The sequence below is a fragment of the Rana temporaria genome, chromosome 9, assembly GCF_905171775.1.
Source record: "Rana temporaria chromosome 9, aRanTem1.1, whole genome shotgun sequence".
NCBI lineage: Eukaryota > Metazoa > Chordata > Amphibia > Anura > Ranidae > Rana > Rana temporaria.
In genome coordinates, this window is record NC_053497.1 from 125,288,133 (window position 1) to 125,311,193 (window position 23,061).

At 43.3% G+C, this 23,061-nt stretch overlaps 1 protein-coding gene across 1 annotated transcript in view; it reads right to left on the minus strand.

Moving 5' to 3' along the window:
* AK8 (adenylate kinase 8) overlaps window positions 1-23,061 on the minus strand; it is a 181,588-nt gene that overhangs the window by 47,173 nt on the left and 111,354 nt on the right. The window contains exon 11 of the mRNA XM_040324427.1: window positions 3,640-3,781. Within this exon, the coding sequence (XP_040180361.1) occupies window positions 3,640-3,781 (142 nt within the window). The remainder of the gene's footprint in view (window positions 1-3,639; window positions 3,782-23,061) is intronic.

The following is a 23,061-nucleotide window of genomic DNA, read 5'->3' on the forward strand; positions in this document are numbered from 1 at the left end:
GTTACTACATCAAAGTTACTTCCATGCCATTTGCCAGCATGATCACTCGTGGTTTGTGTCAACTTCTTTGAATTTTCTTGTTAATTCTACTTCTACATATTCAAATAAGATTTCTATAGAATTGGTTGTGCTTTACTATACCACTGATATCTACCCATATCACCACACGAGCCTATATGAGTCATTTTTTTTCTATGTACAGATAGATACATTCGATTTCAGTGTTGGATTTTGTGAAATTTGTACCGTTTGTACTGTAATTTTATTTCTTTTATTTAAAAAAATCCAATAAAAAAAAAAGATAAATGAAAAACAATTTTAAAAATATTTTTGGTCTCTTTAAGCCACATTTATAACAAAAATAATTTGCATTTCAGGGAAGAGAGGAGGCACACAAATTAAAGTTAGGCAATAGTATTCTACTACTGGAAGAAGGATAAACGTAAAGCAGAGAAAAGACGAAGTTAGTAAAAACCAAGCTTTAGCCAAAAAGCTAAATACACCTTTTAAATGCACGTTTGGGAATTGATTTACCTACTGATTCTGTTAAGCCAGTCATGAGATTTATAGACTGGTACTGTTTTTCCAACATGGTGTCACCATATCAAGACATCACAATGTACTACAAATAGGCATAATCACATAAGTGAGGTCTATCCTGTGCTCTCCCCTCCTGCAACCTGTCTAAACATATCTCCCTCCAGCTCCCACTGCCTACCAGCGTATAAAGCTGCAATGCAATGATCGCTTGATTGGTTTACACTGAAGAACTCCCCCCTCATATCCTAATACTGACCTTGGGGATTGTAAAAAGATCATATAAAAGGTAGGTTTTAGGGATTGATAACAGTATTCGAAATTCCATTATAGTTTTCCTGGACAAGTTTTCCATCCAAGGTAAAGCTGAGCCCCAGGCAAGCAGCTCAGCACACAGTTTAAAGACACATGCTGGAAGTGTTGCAATTACCAGATGTGTTGTAATTCTGTGCACTCATTCTGTCTGTCTACTGCCAGACAGCGCAGCCAGATCATCCCTCTGCTCTCCTTGTTCAGTATGTTCACCATTAGCACATGTACACTGTAAACAGAGATGGATTGGCTCCTAGTGTTGCCCTCCCTCCCACTACCAGTTTGGGTGCTGCTGTACAAGGAATAAAAAAATACGGACATCTGCACCAATTCAGTTGCATTTAAAAACACATTGAAAGCAAAACTACTGTATAGTGAAAGAAATATCTAGGCAGTCATTGCTGACCTCTCCTTCGGTAAATGCTAGTTTGGAACTGGGAGGTGGGGACTAGGGTTGCCACCTTTTCTTCATGTCAAACCCGAACACTTTAGTGGTGCACAGCAATTTTTTTTTTTTATAGTATAAACACTATACATATATTTTTCTATTAACATTTGAAGTTAGTAACAAGAGTCCCTCTTTACATCAAAGTCCACAGTGTCCCTCTTTACATCAGAGTCCACAGTGTCCCTCTTTACATCAGAGTCCACAGTGTCCCTCTTTACATCAGAGTCCACAGTGTCCCTCTTTACATCAGAGTCCACAGAGTCCCTCTTTACTTTAGAGTCCACAGAGTCCCCCTTTACATCAGAGTCTACGGAGTTCCCTTTTACATCAGAGTCTACAGAGTTCCCTTTTACATCAGAGTTCACAAAGTTCCCCTTTTACACCTGAACTCACAGGAGTTCCCTTACACTGTAAGGGGGGACTCTGCAGACTCTGATGTAAGGGAAAACTCTGGGGACTCTAACTTAAGGGATGCTCTGAGAACCCTGATTTAAGGGGGAACACTGAGAACTCTGATGTATGGAGAAGACTCTGATTTAAGGGGGAACACTGTGGCCTCTGGTGTGAAGGGAAATTCAGATGTAAGGGGTGCTCTGAGAACCCTGATTTACCTTAGTGTACTGTCTCAGAGGCAGGAGAGAGAATGAGGGGGGGGGGAGACTTTAGTCACAGACAGGGATGGGTGGTGAGCCCACTCACCCCTTGCCAGTCAACACCTCTCATACAGATGTATATGAGGCTGCTGAACTTCAGATTTCCAGTCGCAACTTTCCTTTTCTGAGGCACAGCATCAGGGATTGGAATGTGGGCATCCACAGAGGGGTAGGGGTGTTTGGGGAGGGGGGTGTTAGTGCCAGCTTTGGGCAGCATGAAGGAGAGTGTAACAGACAATCTCAGCTTAGACAACTGGAGCCAGCAACCCTGCTGGGAAGCCATAGTCCAGTCTAAATAATGTGTCCGGGTTTCAGGCAGTCTGAAACCCGGACGCATGATTCCAAACCCGAACTGTCCGGGTGAATCCTTGACAGGTGGCAACCCTAGTGGGGACAGAGCCTTGTCACCCTGTAGAAGAAGGTGCTTGTATAAGGACCTTCATGGAAGGATCACCATGTATACATTTTAATGAAAGCTGCAGATTAAAAATATAAAAAATGCAGAAATTACATGTTAGAGAGTATATGAAATTTTAGTGATTGGAGCTTTGAGTTTGGAGCTTTTTAAAACTGCATGGATTGCAGCTTTAAAGTTAAAGTTAAAGTGGTTCTAAAGGCAGAACCACTGTCTGTGCTTGCCCCCTCCCTAAACACTTACCCGTCCCCACCAGGCTTTACTGAGAGCAGTGGGAGACATTGGCTTCTGTCAGTCAAATCCTGAGAGGAGGGAGTGGGAGTGGGCACTAATCACACAAGCTCGCGCCCCCTTTCCTGGCCTGCCTGGCTGTATGCTTGGATAAAGGACTAGTATGGATTTTGGGGGGAACCTCACGCCATTTTTTACTGTTTTTGATTTATCCCTGTCAGCCAACAGGGATGGGTCATTGGTTAAGGAGCCAGCACCCGCCGGTGTCCTAACAACCACTGACTCATCCTTGCTCTGACAGCAGAGATGAGTCACTTGTTGTTAGGACACTGGCGGGTGCTGGCTCCCTAACCAATGACTCATCCCTGTTGGCTGACAGCAGAGATGAGTCACTAGTTGTTAGGACACTGGCGGGTGCTGGCTCCCTAACCAATGACTCATCCCTGTTGGCTGACAGCAGAGATGAGTCACTAGTTAGGACACCGGCGGGTGCTGGATCCCTAACCAATGACTCATGCCTGTTGGCTGACAGCAGATATGAGTCACTAGTTGTTAGGACACTGGCGGGTGCTGGCTCCTTAACCAATGAGTTTGACTCAAAACTTATTAGTATAAAAAATACAGCAAATATGCAACCAAGTCGCACTGAAAACTGGATAAAAAATCACAGTGTGTGAACCTAGCCTTAGTTCCCAAAGTCTTTTATATTTTATATTGTTACAATTACTTGCTGCCTAGTTTCCTGTTGAGGGGACCTTCATTTCCCGGTGTTACTTGAGTAGGATGTAAGGACCAATTTTTTTAGCAGGGCAGGGAAAGAACCTCTCTCGGGTTTTAATTGTTGACTTTACTACTGTTGGAGAGATTCCTCTTACCTTCCTGTCCCTGTATCTATGGTGATGGGATATCTCCCCAGAATAGACATGGACAGTAGTAAAAATGTAGCTAACCATGAAAATAATAAAATAAAAGTTGTGTCTAGAGTTTTACTTGAACCTGGAAAACGTGAATGGCTGAAGTAGGTCCGAAAGAAATAGTCTCACCTGTTGGGAATAAAGCCGGCGTCGTTCAGTAGACTGGCCTGCTCCAGGTCTCTTGGGAATCCGTGAAGTACCCAGCCATGTGTGTTGCACTCCAGCCTGCTGAGACGATCAGTGAGGGCCCTCAGGACAAGATTATCCGGAACTGAGAACAAAAAGCATACCATCACTATTACAGGTAATGGAACGTCTGTGCTACTAGAGAGCGTCCACAAGAATTATTTCAGTGCATATGTGCTGGAGATTCTTAAAGGGGTTTTACAATTCCCCAATAAATGTATTTCCCCATTAGTTAAAGAGAATGTATAACATTTTTAGTCTCTTTCTTTTTCATCTATAGAAAAAGGCTCATTCTGGAAATCACACGTAGATGAGTATTGTTTACAGGACACACTCAACAGAGGGAGGTGTACTATAGACCTCATTGGTCAGTTCTAGGCAGCACCACAACAATTACCATTATATGCCTACTCTACTTTTTGGTAGAAGTTCTGGTGTAGGCAGCAGCCACCCATTCATTCCATAACAAATAATCTTTACACAAAATGAGTTGTGTTACTGGCCAGATCACCAGATAACCAGAGGGAAAAAAGCAAAAACAAAATAAACAAATACAGCCACCACAACGAATGACTGGTAAGCTGCAATATAAAACATTTTTGGTTTTGGGATTAATACTGCTTTGAGCTAGTTATACATGTACATTTCTCTTCATTCAAACCCAAATCCCTGTACCAATAGAAGGGTACTCCAACCACCCCTCCAAGAATACACAGAACAGAACTTGCAGCCATTGGCTGTATTTACTGATCAAAAACTGGTTTTCTAGCAAGCGCGTTTGACAGCGGTACACACATACCGAAAGTTAGCCGGCTCCTGCTGAACTCGCGGGATTTCAGTGTGTGTGTCCGGCTTTAGTGACCAGCAATTCTCATTCAGGAAGTCAGGGGAAATCTCTCCAGCCAAACAAGATTCTGATTGGATTTCCACTTCAGTTGTAATGTGGATGCATACTTATTTTTAATTTTTTTTTTATGAAATCTTATTTTATAAAAAAAGAATGTGTGACAGCAGGGCATCCTTAAAACCAATCTCCGGTAAAAATGAATTTATTAATATCCACACCCAATGGAAGTTAAATAGGACCAGAAGAAAAACACAGAGCAAGACTTCCGACTAAATTTCGACTTTACTTGCTGCTTCTCTATCAATGGCTCAAAAAGTAATCAGGCAACTAGCATTTTCAAAAGAAGGTAAAAATGTCAAAAGATCAGTGGCGTCCACTGATGACAAGTTTTTTTTATAGTCCAACCTTGGGAAACTTTTAAGTGGTTCTAAATGCATTTTATTTTCTTAAATTAAAAAAAGATGTTATACTTACCTGCTCTTCTGGGGGTCCCCTGTGGCGCTCTCGGCTCCTCCTCTTCTTCAAGGACACTTGTGCAGGCGCGATCCAAAGCCGGGCTGCTGTGTACATTTGTAGACACACACAGTGCGGCTCGGTCACGTCCCCCACTCCCTCCTCACAGGATTTGACTAATGCCCTGTACACACAAGCGGAATTCTGGTCGGAAAAACTTGGATGGTTTTTCCGACGGAATTCCGCTGAAGCCTGCCTTGCATACACATGGTCACACAAAAGTTCTGTGAATTTTTAACTGCCAAGAACATGGTGAAAAAAAAGACTATAACGAGCCGAGAAAATTAAGTTCTATGCTTCCGAGCATGCGTCGATTTGTTTCCGAGCATGCGTCGGAATTTAGCACGTCTGGATTTGTACACACGATTGGAAATTCCAATCGGATTTTTTCCCCCGACGGGAAAATAGAGAACCTGCTCTCTATCTTTTTCCAGCAGTTTTTCTGTTGGAAAAAGTCCAATTGGGCATACACACGGTCGGGATTCCCGACCAAAAGCTCTCATCTGACTTTTTCAGACGGGAAAACCGATCATATGTACAGGGCATAAGGCTACGGACTCTGTATTGTTCTTGATGACGTCAAGAACTTAGACCACTGGAGTAGGGGGAAAAAGAGCTGAATGGACTGATCTAGCAGACCAGTGCATTGGGTAAGAAAGGCAGGCCATAGATGATTCTTTTTTTTAGGCTCAACCTGGTTGAACCTAAAAAAAAATATTTGATTCCCCATGCTGATGGGGTAATAACTCCCACACAGCTTTTGTGTTCTGACAGCAGGGAGAGTTTGAGTTCTGTACACCCACCCTGCCCATAGATGGATTGAAATTCAGGCGATCCCTGCTGAACCAACCGAATTCCGAACTTTTAATTTTCAAAGCAATTGGGCCCCTTTCACACTGGGGCGGTGGGTGCGTCGGCGGTAAAGCGAAGCTATTTTTTGTGGCGCTTTACCATCAATTTTGCAGCGCTGCGATATTAACCCACGCTAGTGGACGAAAAAGGGTTAAAACCATCCGCAAAGTGCCGCTGCAGCAGCGCTTTGCCAGCGGTATAGCCACAGTGCCCATTCATTTCAATGGACAGGAGCGGTGGAGGATCGGTATACACACCTCTCCTTCACCGCTCCAAAGATGCTGCTAGCAGGACTAGCAGGACTTTTTTTTACTGTCCTACTAGCGCACCACTCCAGTGTGAAAGCCCTCTGGGCTTTCACACTGGAGAGACAGTAGCGGCTCTTTCAGGGCGATTTGCAGGTTCTATTTTTAGTGTTATAGCCTCAGTGTGAAAGGGATCTTATTATTTTAATGCTTCCCGCCCAATGTACGTACCCGAAGGCATACATCGCTGCTTACTTCTGGGTTAAGAGCACGCGCATGCGCCCCCCGCCCAGCTACCGCTGTGATGGTACACAGCGGGAGCCTGTAAGCAAATCCTGGCCAATGATTCATGGCCGGGACCTCCTGATCGGCTGTGTACAATCACAGCCCAGAGCTCTGTGTTGGTAAACAACATAAAGCCGTGTATAGAGGGAATGATCTGTCAGTTTCTGCAAATAAAAGATGAGAAACAGAGATCTTTAGTAAAAAGAAGCACACTTTACACACATTACATGTAGTTAGGTACACTTTTAACCCCTTGATCGCCCTAGATGTTAAACCCCTTCCAAGCCAGTGTCATTAGTACAGTGACAGTGTATAGAATTATCACTGATCACTGTATTAATGTCATTGGTGATGTCAGTGGCAGTTAGTCAGTTCTCCTCCAGCATCAGCTAGTGTCAGATTGCCCGCTGCACTATCGCAGTCCACTATCACCATAAGTTGCTGATCAGCGCCAGCAGTAGTATAAAAAAAGAAATAAAAATTCCAGTATATATATAGCATAGTTTGTAGGCGCTATAACTTTTTATGCAAAGCAATCAATATACACTTTTTTTTTTCTTATTTTTATCAAAAACATGTAGCAGAATAAATTTTGGCCCAAATTTATGAAGAAATATATATTTTTATATTTTTTTATTGGATATGTTTGATAGCAGAAAGTAAATAATATTGTTTTTTCTTTCAAAATGCTTTCTCTTTTTTCATTTATATCGCAACAAAATTAAAAACCCGGTGGTGATCAAATACCACCAAAAGAAAGCTCTATTTGTGTGAAAAAAATGATATAAATGTAATTTGGGTACAGTGTTGTATGAACACGCAATTACCAGTTAAAGTAGCTTAGTGCTAAATAGTAAAAGGGGGTAAAATCCTCTGGAGCTGAAGTGGTTGAACTATTCCGGAGTTGTGCTTTAAAAGAGCACCTGCATTTGGCTGAAAAAAATCTTCTTTTGGGGCAGAGCAGTGAAATCAAATTTGGAAAAGCATTGATCATCTGCCTCTCCCTGTTGTCTTGTAAAGGACCATTTGCAGCCTATAGTAAATGCTGACTATACTGCATGTTTTTTGTCACTGTGGAAATGTAGACACAGTTATGTCTTTGGAATGCTAGATTTATACTGGAAGGAGCAGCATTCCAAAACACATCTATAAAGCAACATACAAATCTGATATATTAAACAGATGAAATTGGTTAACAAATAAGAAAAGATCATTGTTAGGCTTTACATACACTTGAATTGTTCTATATTCAGCCCTCATATAGCTTACCGGGAATATAGGGCCTAATCCTCAAAAACCCGGCGCAACGTAATTTTTACCATTTAAGTTACACCGCCGCAAAATCTCTACCTAAGTGCCCGATCCACAAAGCACTTACCTAGAAATTTTGAGCGGTGTAACTTAAATCCGTCCAGCGCAAGGCGTTCCTAATGTAATGGGGCGAGTCCCATTTAAATTAGGCGCGCTCCTGCGCCGGACGTACTGCGCATGCTCCCGACGCGATTTTCACGACGTGCTTTGCGCGGTTTTACGTTACGCCGAGTTTTGTGAATCGCGCCGGGTAAAAAAACTTGCGTCGGGAAAAAAAAAAAAGATGCGGCGGGAAAAAAAAAATTGAAAAATAAATTTGACAGCGTCGCGGGAAAGAAGGGTCTACTTTTACATTGTTAACTAACTTTACACTTTGTAAAAGCAGCCCTAATTTTGCGACGGCAAACTAATACTTACGGAGAAAAAACGAAGCGTAAAAGCTTCGTGGATCTCCTTAAGTGCTAATTTGCATACCCGAAGCGGCATTTCGACGAGAAATGCCCCCAGCGGTGGCCGAGGTACTACATCCTAAGATCCGACAGTGTAAAACTATTACACCTGCCGGATCTTAGGAATATCTATGCGTAACTGATTCTGTGAATCAGTCGCATAGATAGAAACAGGGATACGACGGCGTATCAGGAGATACGCCGGCGTATCCCTTTTGTGGATTAAGCCCATAGTCCCTGGAGCATGTGCTGTGTAAATTCCTCTCTGCATCTTGTTCCTCTATCACCTCTATAATATTTAGACTTCCTTTGGAAATATGAACCGATTGTTGGCTGGGAGCAAATCCTTAAAGTAGAACTAAAGGCAAAACTTTTTTTTTGTAGTTTTGGATAGAGTGCAGAGGGATTAGAACACCTGTCAGGTTTTATTGCCCCCGTTACGGAGATCACCCCTCTCTATTTGTCCTGTTTACCATTATCATTGAAAGTGAAAGTAAAGAAAATCCACATTTTGGATTGTCCCCAGAAATGAAATAGAGCGGAAATCTTCCAATGGGGACACTAGTTCTGGTGACCTGGGGGGCCCCAATGAGTTCCTTTAATTTGCAGGGATTTCCTCTTACTTTCTGTTTGGCTGTGAGACAGGAAGTGAAGGTAAATCTCCTAAAAGGGACAGAGATTGTGGAAAAAAACTGACAGGGGCTATAAACCCTCCCTTAATCTAGAATTAAAAAAAAAGTTTTGCCTATAATTTTACAAAAACACACAACTTTGGTGACAATGTCCTTTCAATGAATTCCCCCCGTTCCCCTGGGTGCAGTCTATCTAGTGACATACTGTTATTACCCTTCAGCCCCAAGCCAGCAATGTTTGCTGAGTGGTCCTGCCCAGTGGTGTACGGCCTTTGCAAAGAATACCTCTGCCTGACACCTCTTTATAATGCACATGTGTGCCATGGCCCTGTTCATGCCTATGGGATGGCTATAGGTATGGGGGCTTCCTGTGGTCCTGCAGTCTGGTAATCCCATAAAAATGCATGAGGCCGTGTTGCCTATGCAGGGGTAGCAGAAAAGCTGTCCCAAGGTTTTCCTTGTAAAGGTTGTGTGGAGACAGGCAAAAAGTTAGCATCACTTTAAAGAATAACTAAAGGCAAAACTTTATTATTTTAATTTTGGATAGAGTGCACTGTAGAGGAATTAGAACACCTGCCAGTTTTGTTTTTTTATTGCAGCCTGTGCCCCCCCTTTAAGGAGATTCGCCCAATCTATTTTTCTGTTTTCCATTATCATTGAAAGTAAAAGAAAATCCAAATATCTGGGCTGTCCCCAGAAAAGTAATAGAGAGGAAATCTTTCAATGGGAACACTATTCTGGTGACCTGGGAGTCCCCTAGGGATTTCCTCGCACTTCCTGTTTGGCTATGAGACAGTGAAGGGAAATCTTTGCAATGGGACTCAGATGGCAAAGAAAAAATCTGACTGGGGTTATAACCCTCCCTGATTTCAGGGAGACTTGAGGTCTATGAACCTTAACTCGCATTAATATGAATGGTTGTCATTGAAAATCATGGGGAACGACTTGTCAGGCGACTTTGCAGTCCCAAGTCATAGGACAAGTCGTAAAAGTGTGAAAGGGGCCTTACTCAAAAATAAAAAATAAATAGTTTTACCTACAGTTCAACTTTCAACCAGCAAACATCAAATTGTCTTAAAGCTGAAATGTGGGCAAATGGCTAAATATACAACAGAAACACAAATATGGGAGCTAATTCAACAGCTGAAGGATTTGTATTTATGTCTATTCATTCCTTGGATTTTCACATCTCTGCTAGACATGACAGTTTGGTGACCTGACCTTTCTTTATGGCAGTTAAGCAACATAGTAATAGGCGCTAATAGTAGGTGATAAATAAATTCCAAATTCTTGAAACAATATATTAACTATAAGGTCAATACAATAGTGATTTAAAGTGCAAGTGCTTATATAATAACAACATCAAAAAATAGGTGCAAACAGGTCCTAAAAATGCAGCAGTGGTCACTAAATGATAAGCATTGGTAAGTCAATGCGTCAAATGGTTGACTTTAGAGTAGACACCATCACCACGGAACAGATATCAAACTGGCGACACCCGTTGAGAGGTAGAGGTAAGTGCCTACTTACCAGACCACCATGACCCTTCATTTTTTTTTTAAAGGATCAGGTGGAGCTTTAGTACAGTTGGTGGCCTAAGGTCTGTACTGGTACCTGGAGAAATTACCATGGATAAAATGAAGAAAAACGGGATATAGTGAAGTTCTGCGCTTTATTGAAAAACAGATTAAAAACAAAAGCCAAATGGCCGCTTAAGCACTTGTGCAAGTGCCGAGACCTTGGCACTAAGGAATCAAGCGTGTTACAGCTAGATGTGATGTGGAGCACCAGCTGCACTGTGTCTCACTCTCGTGGATAGGTGTAGCGCGCGTTCCTCCGCCTTCGCCTCTCTGTTTCAAATCCGGAAGTAGCTGAACGTGACCAGGAACGCCTCCTGGTCACGTTCAGCTACTTCCGGATTTGGCACAGAGAGGCGGTTTTTTAATCTGTTTTACAATAAATCGCAGAACTTCACTATGGCCCGTTTTTCTTCATTTTATCCATGGTAATTTCTTCTGTTGGAGTCCATTCCTGGCCAGTCCCATCCAGGTACCATTACAGACCTTAGGCCACCAACTGTACTAAAGCTCCACCTGATCCTTTAAAAAAAAAATGAAGGGTCATGGTGGTCTGGTAAGTAGGCACTTACCTCTACCTCTCACCGGGTGTCGCCAGTTTGATATCTGTTCCGTGGTGATGGTGTCTACTCTCATGTCAACCATTTGATGCATGGACTTACCAATGCTTATCATTTAGTGATCACTGCTGCATTTTTAGGACCTGTTTGCACCTATTTTTTTATGTTGTTATTATATAAGCACTTGCACTTTAAATCACTATTATATTGTTGACCTTAGATAATATATTGTTTCAAACTAGAATTTGGAATTTATTTATCACCTACTATCAGGGCCCCCTTATTATTATACACCCCCCACATTACTTAAGTTGTTTTCACACCACTTTAGGGGAGCAGCTTCTTTAATATATTTTATATTACGATAGAGCGGAGTTCTCTATTTATTCAAGCAACATAGCTTGCTCACCACCCCATACCCAGCCTGCTGTATAGGGAACTATAAGAGGTTGAAACAAAGTAAAATTCAGGCATTCATCTGCTAGGGCGACCACGTGCAGGTCTGCCCCGGGTCCCGGGCACCTTCAATGAAACTAAAAAAGCCACCCTGCACAGTGGATTCTGTGCCCTAATTGGGCACAGCTTAGCCCAATCAGGGTGCACTAAAAGCTAGTTGTTAAGGAGTGGGGCTAGGAAGCTGTCCACTGAGTCCTTAACAACCAATGAGTCATCAGCTGTGAATGGGCTTCCCCGCTGACAGCTGAATAATAAAGAAAATAATTGCTGGTAAAAAATAAAAATAAATAAAAAACTGCATGCCCCCCCCCCCCCAATCCATACCAGACCCTTATCCGAGCATGCAGCCTGGCAGGTCAGGAAAGTGGGGGGGCAAGCTCTTCTCCACAACCCTGGGCTGTGGTTGTGGGGGTATGCGGGCAGGGGGCTTATCAGTATCTGTTAGACCCCTTTAACAAGGCACCCCCCCCCCCCCACAAAATGTTTCTTCTAAATTTTTCTGTAGTATAGACTGAAGGGGGACCCCATGCCGTTTTTTTCTTAATTTTTTTCCCCATAGAGCCAAGTTTCGGCAATTGCAACAGCGAGACAATTGAAATGTGACTCATTAACACCTAAGTCTCCATGTCTGCAAACCCCCTTCCCCCCCTCCCTTTCCCTTCGACTCTTCACCTATTTCCCTTTTGCCGTTTTATTTTCTTATCTCTTTTTTTTTTTTTTCTGAGTTTCTTTTCAGGGCCTTGACCGCCCCTCTATTCCTTATCTGACTTTCATTTCCCTAAGAAAATGGAAAATAAGTATAATTATTACGTTTATGATATCCATGTAGGTGCATGAGCAATATTGCTGATTATTTGTTTTTATTGTTATTTCTTCTTTGTTTGTAATCCTCGTGGACCAGTTCCCTTGATATAAATAAATAAAAAAAAAAATGTGACTCATTTTTTTTTACTTCAGAAATTTTGTTTTTGCTGCAGCATGTACTATGAATGCTACAGATGCTCCACTTTACAGGCAGACTAAGGTGATCCCCATGATGTACATCTTTTTTTTTAGGAAAGGGGTCATCCTAGCATCTGCCTGGAGTTCAGCTTAAATGATAATTTCACCTTTCATAACATGTTACACCCACATTCATCATGTTACGAATGGACTGGCCGATCCCCGCTGTGACAGCTAGCAGGATTCTTCTCTCTCCCTGTTAGCGGCTTCGACCAAACGGCTGCGTCACTGATTGACAGGGCTCTCTGTGCATGGAAAACTACAAGATCTGGCAGCCTTTGCCGTGGAGCGCAAAGCATGCTTCCTGTCAGATTGTATCTGCTTACACATACGGGCAAGCAGATACACTGGCAGATCTGCTGGAGACCTGCATGGCACCAATGATCTGCTGATCGCTGATGCAATACTTTACATGCTCCAGAAAAAATAAAATACATGCAAAATGTTACATTTTAAACCTGCAAAAAAGGTGCATTTATTTAGATTTTTTTCCAAAAAGTGAACTTATCCTTTAATCCAGGGCCTGTGGTGACCGGCTTCTGTTTGCTTTAGAATAGCTTTTCTCCCCCATACAAGTCTACAGAAAAACAAGAGCAGCTAAAGCTAGACAAATGCAAGCCAACTGCACCAGCCATGAATTCTGCATGATCTCACAACTGCCAAATGTATTCTGCATTTTCCCATCAAAGTCTGTTGGCACAGGCCCATGTGACATTTTGTTTTGCATATAGAAGACACAGAAAGAGGTTTGCCATGGGTGCATTTAAATCTCTTCTACATCAAGCAGGTATTCCCAGATCTTTGACACTGAGGACAGGACTGAAGTGGAATATTGCACTACAGCAATACCTGGATGAAGAAACAAAGTATTACCAGGTAGGCTGGTATTCAAGGGGTTAAAACAAGCTCTCGGCCACTGCAGCCGTGAACTTGGTACTAAGTTTTACAGCCGGCTCCCAACTTTCAAAAGTGATCCAGGTGGGTCTAGAGTAAGGTTCCAAAGGTGCCATGATGGTTCCCAAGCTTCTGCGGGGAGCCCTGGACCGCAGAAAACTGCTGTAACATCAAAGCGTTTGTTAACCCACAAACAAAACAAAAAACAGATCCTGTTCCCTTAAGTGCCCATTCACACTACCGCGACTTGTGTTGCCCCAAGTCGCGCAACATGACAAATTCCATTAAAGTAAATGAGAGCCGTCTTAATGCACACTACTTCTCCGACTTCAGAAAAGGTTCCTGTACTACTTCAAGGTGACTTCTAGGAGACTTGTACCCATTGATTTCAATGGAAGTTGCCTCCAAAGTCGGATCAGTGTCTTAAGTGAAGCAACTTTACAGGAAAATAAAATAGTTTTCTCAGGCAAACCCCTCCCTCAGAGATGATTATTGTTTGATTGGCCACTGGCAAAGTTGCCTGTCCTGGAGGCGACTTGAAGTTGCCTCGAAAAGTCGTGCCGACTTTCATGTCGCTGTAGTGTGAACCGGCACAAAAGCATGTTATACAGCTACCAGTATATTTTTATTTTAACGTAATTTCTAGCAAAAATGCTAAATGTAACATATGTGTAAAATAAAAGATACAAAAATTGTCCTAGTAGAAAAGAGGTTGACTCTTCCAAAAAACTGATGACTGAACAACATGCTAGCTTTCATATCTGTCTGTGACTACAGTATGAGGATTCCTCCACTGCAGTTTGTGACTCTTCGTCCTCCCGCGCTAAACTACAGAAACATTTTCCCATTGGTAGACATATTCTCCATTAAAATTGTTTATTCTACATAATAAAGATGCCATCAAGACGTCATCATCTGGCTATGCAGTTGTAACATTTGGCTAGAACTCCAATTTTTGCTGGAAATTTACCACTTAGAATACATTCTCGGAAATTCTGGCCAAGCCTGCAAATTGCCCACGCCAGGCAGTGACAGGTGCACTTTAACTGCTATCAACACAGACGCTGCTTCAAATGAGTTCTGGAAAAAAACTGCTGAAAAACTACCATAAGTACAGTATCTAAATTGTTTGTTTATTGTTTACTGCCATCTGCAGGCGCTAAGTGTGATTTACAGCTCAGAAATCCAGATCGCAGCTAACGCATGCAAATCTCTAGCATCTGGAAAGGGTCAACAATGCTATAGAAGTGCTAATGAATCACCGGGGAAGAAGGTACATGCAGGATGCACAATATTCTGTGAGATTATACAAGCAGCATGTATAAACACACATATAGAAACAGATGGATGAGAGCGATGATTATAATGCTATGGATTAAGCCAAAGTAAATGCATGTTTAAAATGGATGCATTTTGTATGTATATATGTGTGTGCGTGTATACACATTCTTCAATTAAGTCTACCTACCGTCATGAAACAACAGCCATCTGATGCAGCTGTAATTGGTTGGATTGAAGGCAAGTCTCATGTCTATGGTGGGCCTCTAGCATCACTGGGGAACAGTCAATCAGACAGGTGAAAAAAAACACATACTAATTGCTGTATTTGCCTCCAGCGCCAGGACAAGGTCATCCAGAGCCCAGGGCGAATATGCCAAACTGTGCCCCCCTCCCCAAGATCCATGAGCATTACAACAAGGGGAAAAAGTATTTGATCCCCCTGCTGATTTTGTACGTTTGCCCACTGACAAAGAAATGATCAGTCTATAATTTTAATGGTAGGTTTATTTTAACAGTGAGAGACAGAACAACAACAAAAATATCTAGAAAATAGTAAAAAAAATTGATCTGCATTTTAATGAGTGAAATAAGTATTTGATCCATTATCAGTCAGCAAGATTTCTGGCTCCCAGGTGTCTTCTATACAGGTAAGGAGCTGAGATTAGGAGCACGCTCTTAACCACTTAAGACCCGGATCAATATGCAGGTTAAGGACCTTGCCCCTTTTTGCGATTCGGCACTGCGTCGCTTTAACTGACAATTGCGCGGTCGTGCGACGTGGCTCCCAAACAAAATTGGCGTCCTTTTTTCCCCACAAATAGAGCTTTCTTTTGGTGGTATTTGATCACCTCTGCAGTTTTTATTTTTTGCGCTATAAACAAAAATAGAGCGACAATTTTGAAAAAAAAATAATATTTTTTACTTTTTGCTATAATAAATATCCCCCAAAAAAAGATATAAAAAAAATGTTTTTCCTCAGTTTAGGCCGATACGTATTCTTCTACCTATTTTTGGTAAAAAAAAAAAATGACAATAAGCGTTTATCAAATGGTTTGCACAAAATTTATAGCGTTTACAAAATAGGGATAGTTTTATGGCATTTTTATTAATATTTTTTTTTTTTACTACTAATGGCCGCGATTATCGATTTTTTTTCATAAACTGCGACATTATGGCGGACACATCGGACAATTTTGACACATTTTTGGGACCATTGTCATTTTCACAGCAAAAAGTGCTATAAAAATGCATTGATTACTGTGAAAATGACAATTGCAGTTTAGGAGTTAACCACTAGGGGGTGCTGTAGGGGTTAAGTGTGGCCTCATATGTGTTTCTAACTGTAGGGGGGCGGGGCTGGATGTGTGACGTCATTGATCCTCTTTCCCTATATCAGGGAACAGACGATCAATGACACTGCCACTGTGAACAACGGGGAAGGTGTGTTTACACACACACACCTCTCCCCGTTATTCAGCTCCTGTGACCGATCGCGGGACACCGGCGGCGATCGGGTCCGCGGGTCCTGCGGCCACGGAGCTTCGGACCGGGTCGCGTGCGCGACCCACGGCTGGGCTCTCAGGCCTTGTACACACGGCCAGACATGTCCGATGAAAACGGTCCGCGGACCGTTTTCATCGGACATGTCTGCTGGGAGGTTTTGGTCTGATGTGTGTACACACCGTCAGACCAAAATCCCAGCGGACAAAGAACGCGGAGACGTATACGACACCAACGTTCTCTGACGCGGAAGTTCAATGCTTCCACGCATGCGTCAAATCAATTCGACGCATGTGCGGGATGGTTCCAGCGGACAAGTTTCTCAGCATGCCAAGAAACTTTTGTCCGCTGGATACCTGTCCGCTCGGCCAGGAATCCGGTCCGGTAGGCCCTACACACGGTCGGACATGTCCGCGGACCAGTTTCAGCAGACATGTTCGGTCGTGTGTACGAGGCCTTAAAGGCGACGTACCTGTATGTGCCTGTGCCCAGCCGTGCCATTCTGCCGACGTATATGTGCAGGAGGCGGTCCTTAAGTGGTTAAAGGGACACCTGTATAAAAGACACCTGTCTGTCCACATAAGCAATCAATCAGATTGCAATCTCTCCACCATGGCCAAGACCAAAGAACTGTCCAAGGATGTCAGGGACAAGATTGTAGACTTACACAAGGCTGGAATGGGCTACAAGACCATCGCCAAGCAACTTGGTGAGAGGGCGACAACAGTTGGTGCAATTATCTGCAAATGGGAAAAAATACAAAATAATTGTCAATCTCCCTTGGTCTGGGGATCCATCCAAGATCTCACCTCGTCAATGATCATGAGAACGGTGAGGTATCAGCCCAGAACTACACAGGATAATCTTTTTAGTTGTCTCAAGGCAGCTGGGACCATAGTAATCAATAAAACAATTGGTAAAAAACTATGCCTGTAAAGGACTGAAATCCTGCAAGAAAGCACATGTACAGACCGTCTGAAGTTTGCCAATGAACATCTTAATGATTCCGAGGAGAACTGAGAGAAAGTGTTGTGGTCAGGTGAGACCAAAATCAAGCTCTTTGGCATGAACTCAATTCACCGTTTTTGGAGGAGGAGGAGGAGGAGTGCTGCCTATGACTCCAAGAACACCATCCACACCGTCAAACATGGAGGTGGAAACATTTTTGAAGGTGTTTGGAGGGGACAGGACAATTTTATCCCATCAAAGGACGATGGACGGGGCCATGTACCATAAAATCTTGGGTGAGAACCTCCTTCCCTCAGCCAGGGCATTGAAAATGGGTCATAGATGGGTATTCCAGCATGACAATGACCCAAAACACACGGCCAAGGCAACAAAGGAGTGGGTTAAGAAGAAGCACATTAAGGTCCTGGAGTGGCCTAGCCAGTCTCCAGACCTTAATCCCATAGAAAATATGTGGAGAGAGCTGAAGGTTCGAGTTAACAAACGTCAGCCTTGAAACCTTAATGACTTGGAGAGGATCTGCAAAGAGGAGTGGGACAAAATCCCTCCTGAGATGTGTGCAAACCTGGTGGCCAGAAAATGTCTGACCTCTGTGATTGCCAACACGGATTTTGCCACCAAGTACTAAGTCATGTTTTGCGAAGGGGATCAAATACTTATTTCACTATTTCACATTAAAATGCAAATCAATGTATATCTTTTTTTAAATGCATTTTTCTGGATATTTTTGTTGTCATTCTCTCACTGTTAAAATAAACCTATCATTAAAATTATAGACGGATCATTTCTTTGTCAGTGGGCAAACGTACAAAATCAGCAGGGGATCAAATACTTTTTTCCCTCACTGTATGTGGCAGAAAAAATTCACCCCCCCCAAAAAAAAAATGTTTTAACACAAATCTGCATGCTTTTCCCCCTAAGCATAAATTCCACTCCTCCCAGGACAAATATGCCGCCCTGCTGAAATCCCACCTCCTAGCACAAATCTTTGCCCCCTACCCCCCCAAAAAAACACCCCTCCCAGTACAAATTCTCCCCCAATGCCCCCTGCTAGCACAAATACTCCCCCCAAGATTTCCTTTCCTAGCACAAATACTCCCCAATCATTTTTACTAGCACAAATCTTACCAAACAAAAATCCCCCCCATCCCCACCATATCATCTCTTCTAGCACAAATCCCCCCTCCTAGCACAAATCCTCTTCTCCCATCCCAACACAATTCCCTCAATCACCACTCCCAGCATTTCCACCCAAATTTCCTTTCCTAGAGCAAATACTACCCCCTGCTGCCCCCCCATCTCCCCCTCAATTTCCTTACAGCCCCCACCTTACATGATACCACAGTGCTCAGGGCAGACACCCCTTTGTCTGGGCCCTGTTTCCAGCTACCTCTTATCTACTCCTCCTCTCTTTTTCATTTGCATGAACAGGAACGTTTGGTCTTGTATCCACCCCCCTTCTGTTATTTTCTGTAGTGGGTGGCCCAAAGCTCTGCTCTCTGTACAAGCTATGTACAATCCAGTGAGGATATCACTGGTAATTATAAAAGTCAATAACTGGGATTTCAAAGGCATTTGGTGCACACCCAGATAGTAGGGATGAGCTTTATGTTCGGGTCGAGCATTGGCTGTTTGCCCATTCGCTGAATAGCGAACAATTTGGGGTGTTCGCAGCAAATTCGAAAGCCGCGGAACACCCTTTAACCACTTAAGCCCCGGACCAAAATGCTGCCTAAAGACCCAAGGGGTTTTTACAGTTCGGGACTGCGTCGCTTTAACAGACAATTGCGCGGTCATGCGACGTGGCTCCCAAACAAAATTGGCGTCTTTTTTTCCCCACAAATAGAGCTTTCTTTTGGTGGTATTTGATCACCTCTGCGGTTTTAATTTTTTGCGCTATAAACAAAAATAGAGCGACAATTTTGAAAAAAATGCAATATTTTATACTTTTTGCTATAATAAATATCCCCCAAAAACATATATAAAAAATAATTTTTACTCAGTTTAGGCCGATACGTATTCTTCTACCTATTTTTGGTAAAAAAAAATCGCAATAATCGTTTATCGGTTGGTTTGCGCAAAATTTATAGCGTTTACAAAATAGGGGATAGTTTTTTTGCATTTTTTTTTTTTACTACTAATGGCGGCGATCAGCGATTTTTTTCGTGACTGCGACATTATGGCGGACACTTCGGACAATTTTGACACATTTTTGGGACAATTGTCATTTTCACAGCAAAAAATGCATTTAAATTGCATTGTTTATTGTGAAAATGACAGTTGCAGTTTGGGAGTTAAACACAGGGGGCGCTGTAACATTTAGGGATCACTGTGTATGTGTTTACTAGTGTAGGGGGGTGTGGCTGTAGGAATGACGTCATCGATCGTGTCTTCCCTATAAAGGGGATGACGCGATCGATGCGCCGACACAGTGAAGCACGGGGAAGCCGTGTTTACACACGGCTCTCCCCGTTCTTCAGCTCCGGGGAGCGATCGCGACGGAGCGGCTATAAACGAATAGCCGTGCCGTCGTCCCGGATCGCTCCCCGAGCGGACCCGACCTCCGCATGTACCGGGGGGGGTCCCGATCGGACCCCCCACCCACGTCTAGCAGAGGACGTACAGGTACGTGATTGTGCCTGTCCGTGCCATTGTGCCGACGTAAATGTACATGAGGAGGTCGGGAAGTGGTTAAAAGTCTATGGGAGAAATCAAAAGTTTTTGTCATAAAAAGTGTTTGGGGACCCGAGTCCTGCCCAGGGGACATGTATCAATGCAAAAAAAGTTTTTTCGGGAGCAGTGATTTTAATAATGCTTAAAGTGAAACATTGAAAGTGAAATATTCCTCTATATTTTGTACCTGGGGGTGCCTATAGTATACCTGTAAAGTAGCAAATGTTTCCTGTGTTTATAACAGTCTCTGCACAAAATGACATTTCTAAAAGGAAAAAAAAATATTTAAAACTACTTGCGGCTATAATTAATTGTCGGGTCATTGAAATAAATGGCATGGGTTCCCCCTTAGTCTATTAGCAGGCCCTTTGGGTCTGATATGAATATTAAGGGGAACCCGAACCAAAATAAAATAAAAAATGCATGGGGGCCCCCCCCCCAAATTCCATATCAGGCCATTCAGGTCTGGTATGAATATTAAAGGGGAACCCTGCGCCAATTTAAAAAAAAAATGGTGTAGGGGCCCCCCCTTAAAATCCATACCAGACCCTTATCCGAGCAACCTGGCAGGCTGCAGGAAAATAGGGGGGACGAGAGAGTGCCCCCCCCTCCTGAACCGTACCAGGCCACATGCCCTCAACATGGGGAGGATGTCCTCATGTTGATGGGAACAAGGGCCTCATCCCCACAACCCTTGTCCGGTGGTTGTGGGGGTCTGCGGGCGGGGGGCTTATCGGACTCTGGAAGCCCCCTTTAACAAAGGGGACCTCCAGATCCCACCCCCCTCTATGTGAATTGGTAACGGGGTACATTGTACCTCTACCAATTCACAAAATAAAAGTGTAAAAAATGTTAAAAACCACAGGAGACAGTTTGGGACAAGTCCTTTATTAAAAAGAAAAAAAGAAAAAAAATTCCAACAATGTAATCCATTCTCGAGCGATATGAAAAAAAAAAGCCAACTCGATCCTGCCGCTACGAACGATACCGCCTCCACCGGAGGCGCCCGGCTGTATTATTGCGTGACCCGTTTGACAGCTCTCTTATAGCCTCTAGCGCAACACAAGTTTCCTGTTGCATCGGAGGGGGGCGGGGTCACCCATACACATCACTGGGTAACCCCAGCGTTTCCTCTTGTGTCAGAGGGGGCGGGGTCACCTGCGCACGTGACGGGTGGCTCCGCCCTCAGCTATAAAAGAGCTGTGAAACGGGTTGCGCGTCATTCTGCTGGGCGCTTGCTATGGAGGCGTTATCGTTCTTGGCGGAGTGATCGCGTCTGCTTTTTTTTTTTCGCATCTCTTGTGAAGGGATTACATCGTTGGATTATTTTTTTTATTTTTAATAAAGGACTTGTCCCAAGCTGTCTCCTGTGGTTTTTAACATTTTGACACTTTTTTTGTGAAATGGTAGGGGTACAATTTACCCCGTTACCAATTCACATGGGGGGGGGGGCGGGATCTGGAGGTCCCCTTCCAGATTCCGATAAGCCCCCCTGCCACAGACCCCCACAACCACCTGAACATGAAGGGCATGATATGGAATTTGAGGGGGCCCCCACGCATTTTTTTTTTTATTATTTTGGTTTGGGGTTCCCCTTAATATTCATACCAGAACCAAAGGGCCTGGTAATGGACTAAAGGGAGAACCCATGCCGTTTTTTTTTCCCAATTACTTTTATCTGTATTGCCGGGACCCGACAATTCATTATAGCCGCGAGGAGTTTTAAATGACTTTTTTTTCCTTTAGAAATGTCATTTTGTGCAAAGTTATAAACACGGTAAACATGCGCTATTTTACAGGCATACTACAGACACCCCCAGGTACGAAATTTAAAGGAATATTTCACTTTAAGCATTATTAAAATCACTGCTCTGGAAAAAACATCCGCTTTTAAAACTTTTTTTTTATTGATACATGTCCCCTGGGGCAGGACCCAGGTCCCCAAACACTTTTTATGACAATAACTTGCATATTAACCTTTAAATTAGCACTTTTGATTTTGACTTTAACAGCGTTTGCGTATTCGAACACATTATTTGCCTGTTCGGCTCATAACTACCAGATAGCAAGGATAACGTGACACAAATTTGTGGCAGTGTTGAATTGAAAGTCTTAACTTGTTGCACATTTCACTGGCAAGTTGTACACTTGCAGAGCACTTAAAGCACAAGTTATAGATGACACATTTCCAATTTGTAACTTGTGAATAAAAGCAGAGAAGAAGGCGCTTCTAAGTGCAGTAATAAAACACTTTAATGCGGAGTTCCACCCAAAAATGGAACTTCCGTTTTTCGGATTCCTGCCCCCCTCCAGTGTCACATTTGGCACCTTTCAGGGGGGAGGGGGTAAGCAGATACCTGTCTAAAATAGGTATTTTGCTCCCACTTCGAGACATAGATGCCCAAGCCACCCGCGGGTATCTACGCCACTTCCGGCGCCTTCTCCGTCCCCCACTGTCTTCTGGGAGACACACAGGTCCCAAAAGACAGAAGGGACCACTGGGATTGCGCAGTGCAAGTCACGCATGCGCAGTAGGGAACCAGGAAGTGAAGCCGCAAAGCTTCACTTCCTGATTCCCTTACCGAAGATGGCGGCGGCAGCACCTGAGAGTGGAGGGATCGATTGGCTTCGGGGTGCCGATATTGTGGGTGCCTGGGACAGGTAAGTGTCCTTATAAGTCAGCAGCTGTCGACTTTAAAAAAAAAATACATTTGGCAGAACTCCGCTTTAAGGGTTAAAGGCACTTACAAGATGGAAAACAGGCATATCAATGAATCCATAACGTCCAGCGGGATGCCTCCTGGTAGTAAGACAGCTGCAGGTGGAAGTTCCAGCTGACCAGCGGTGGTAAATACTGTCTCCCTGATCCAAGATGGAGGGCTGCGCTGTCAGGATCAGCATGGAATCCAGGTAACCGGAAGTGACATCAGAGTGGGCGGTACATGTTTTAGAGCATGCCCAGTCGCTCCTTCTTCAAACCAATTTGTCTTACTCCCAGAAGGCATCACGCTGGATGTTATGGATTCATTGATATGCTTGTTTTTCACTTCCATCTTGTAAGTGTTTTTAACCCTTTCTAGTCATTAAAGTGTTTTATTTCTGCACTTAAAAGCGCCTTCTTCTTTTCTGTGTTTTTCCTATAGAGTGTGCTTCCTTCTTCTGAAGTACTGCTGCGGTGCATTAATCACATCTCAAGAGCCAGTTATGTACTGTTTGTTAAAGTCTCCTCGTTATCTAGAGTGCCCTATTCTCCACACTCCTTGAAAAGAAACCTGTGAAGCCTGGCAAGTCTAGCAAAAGCTTAACAAGTCATTTTCAAACT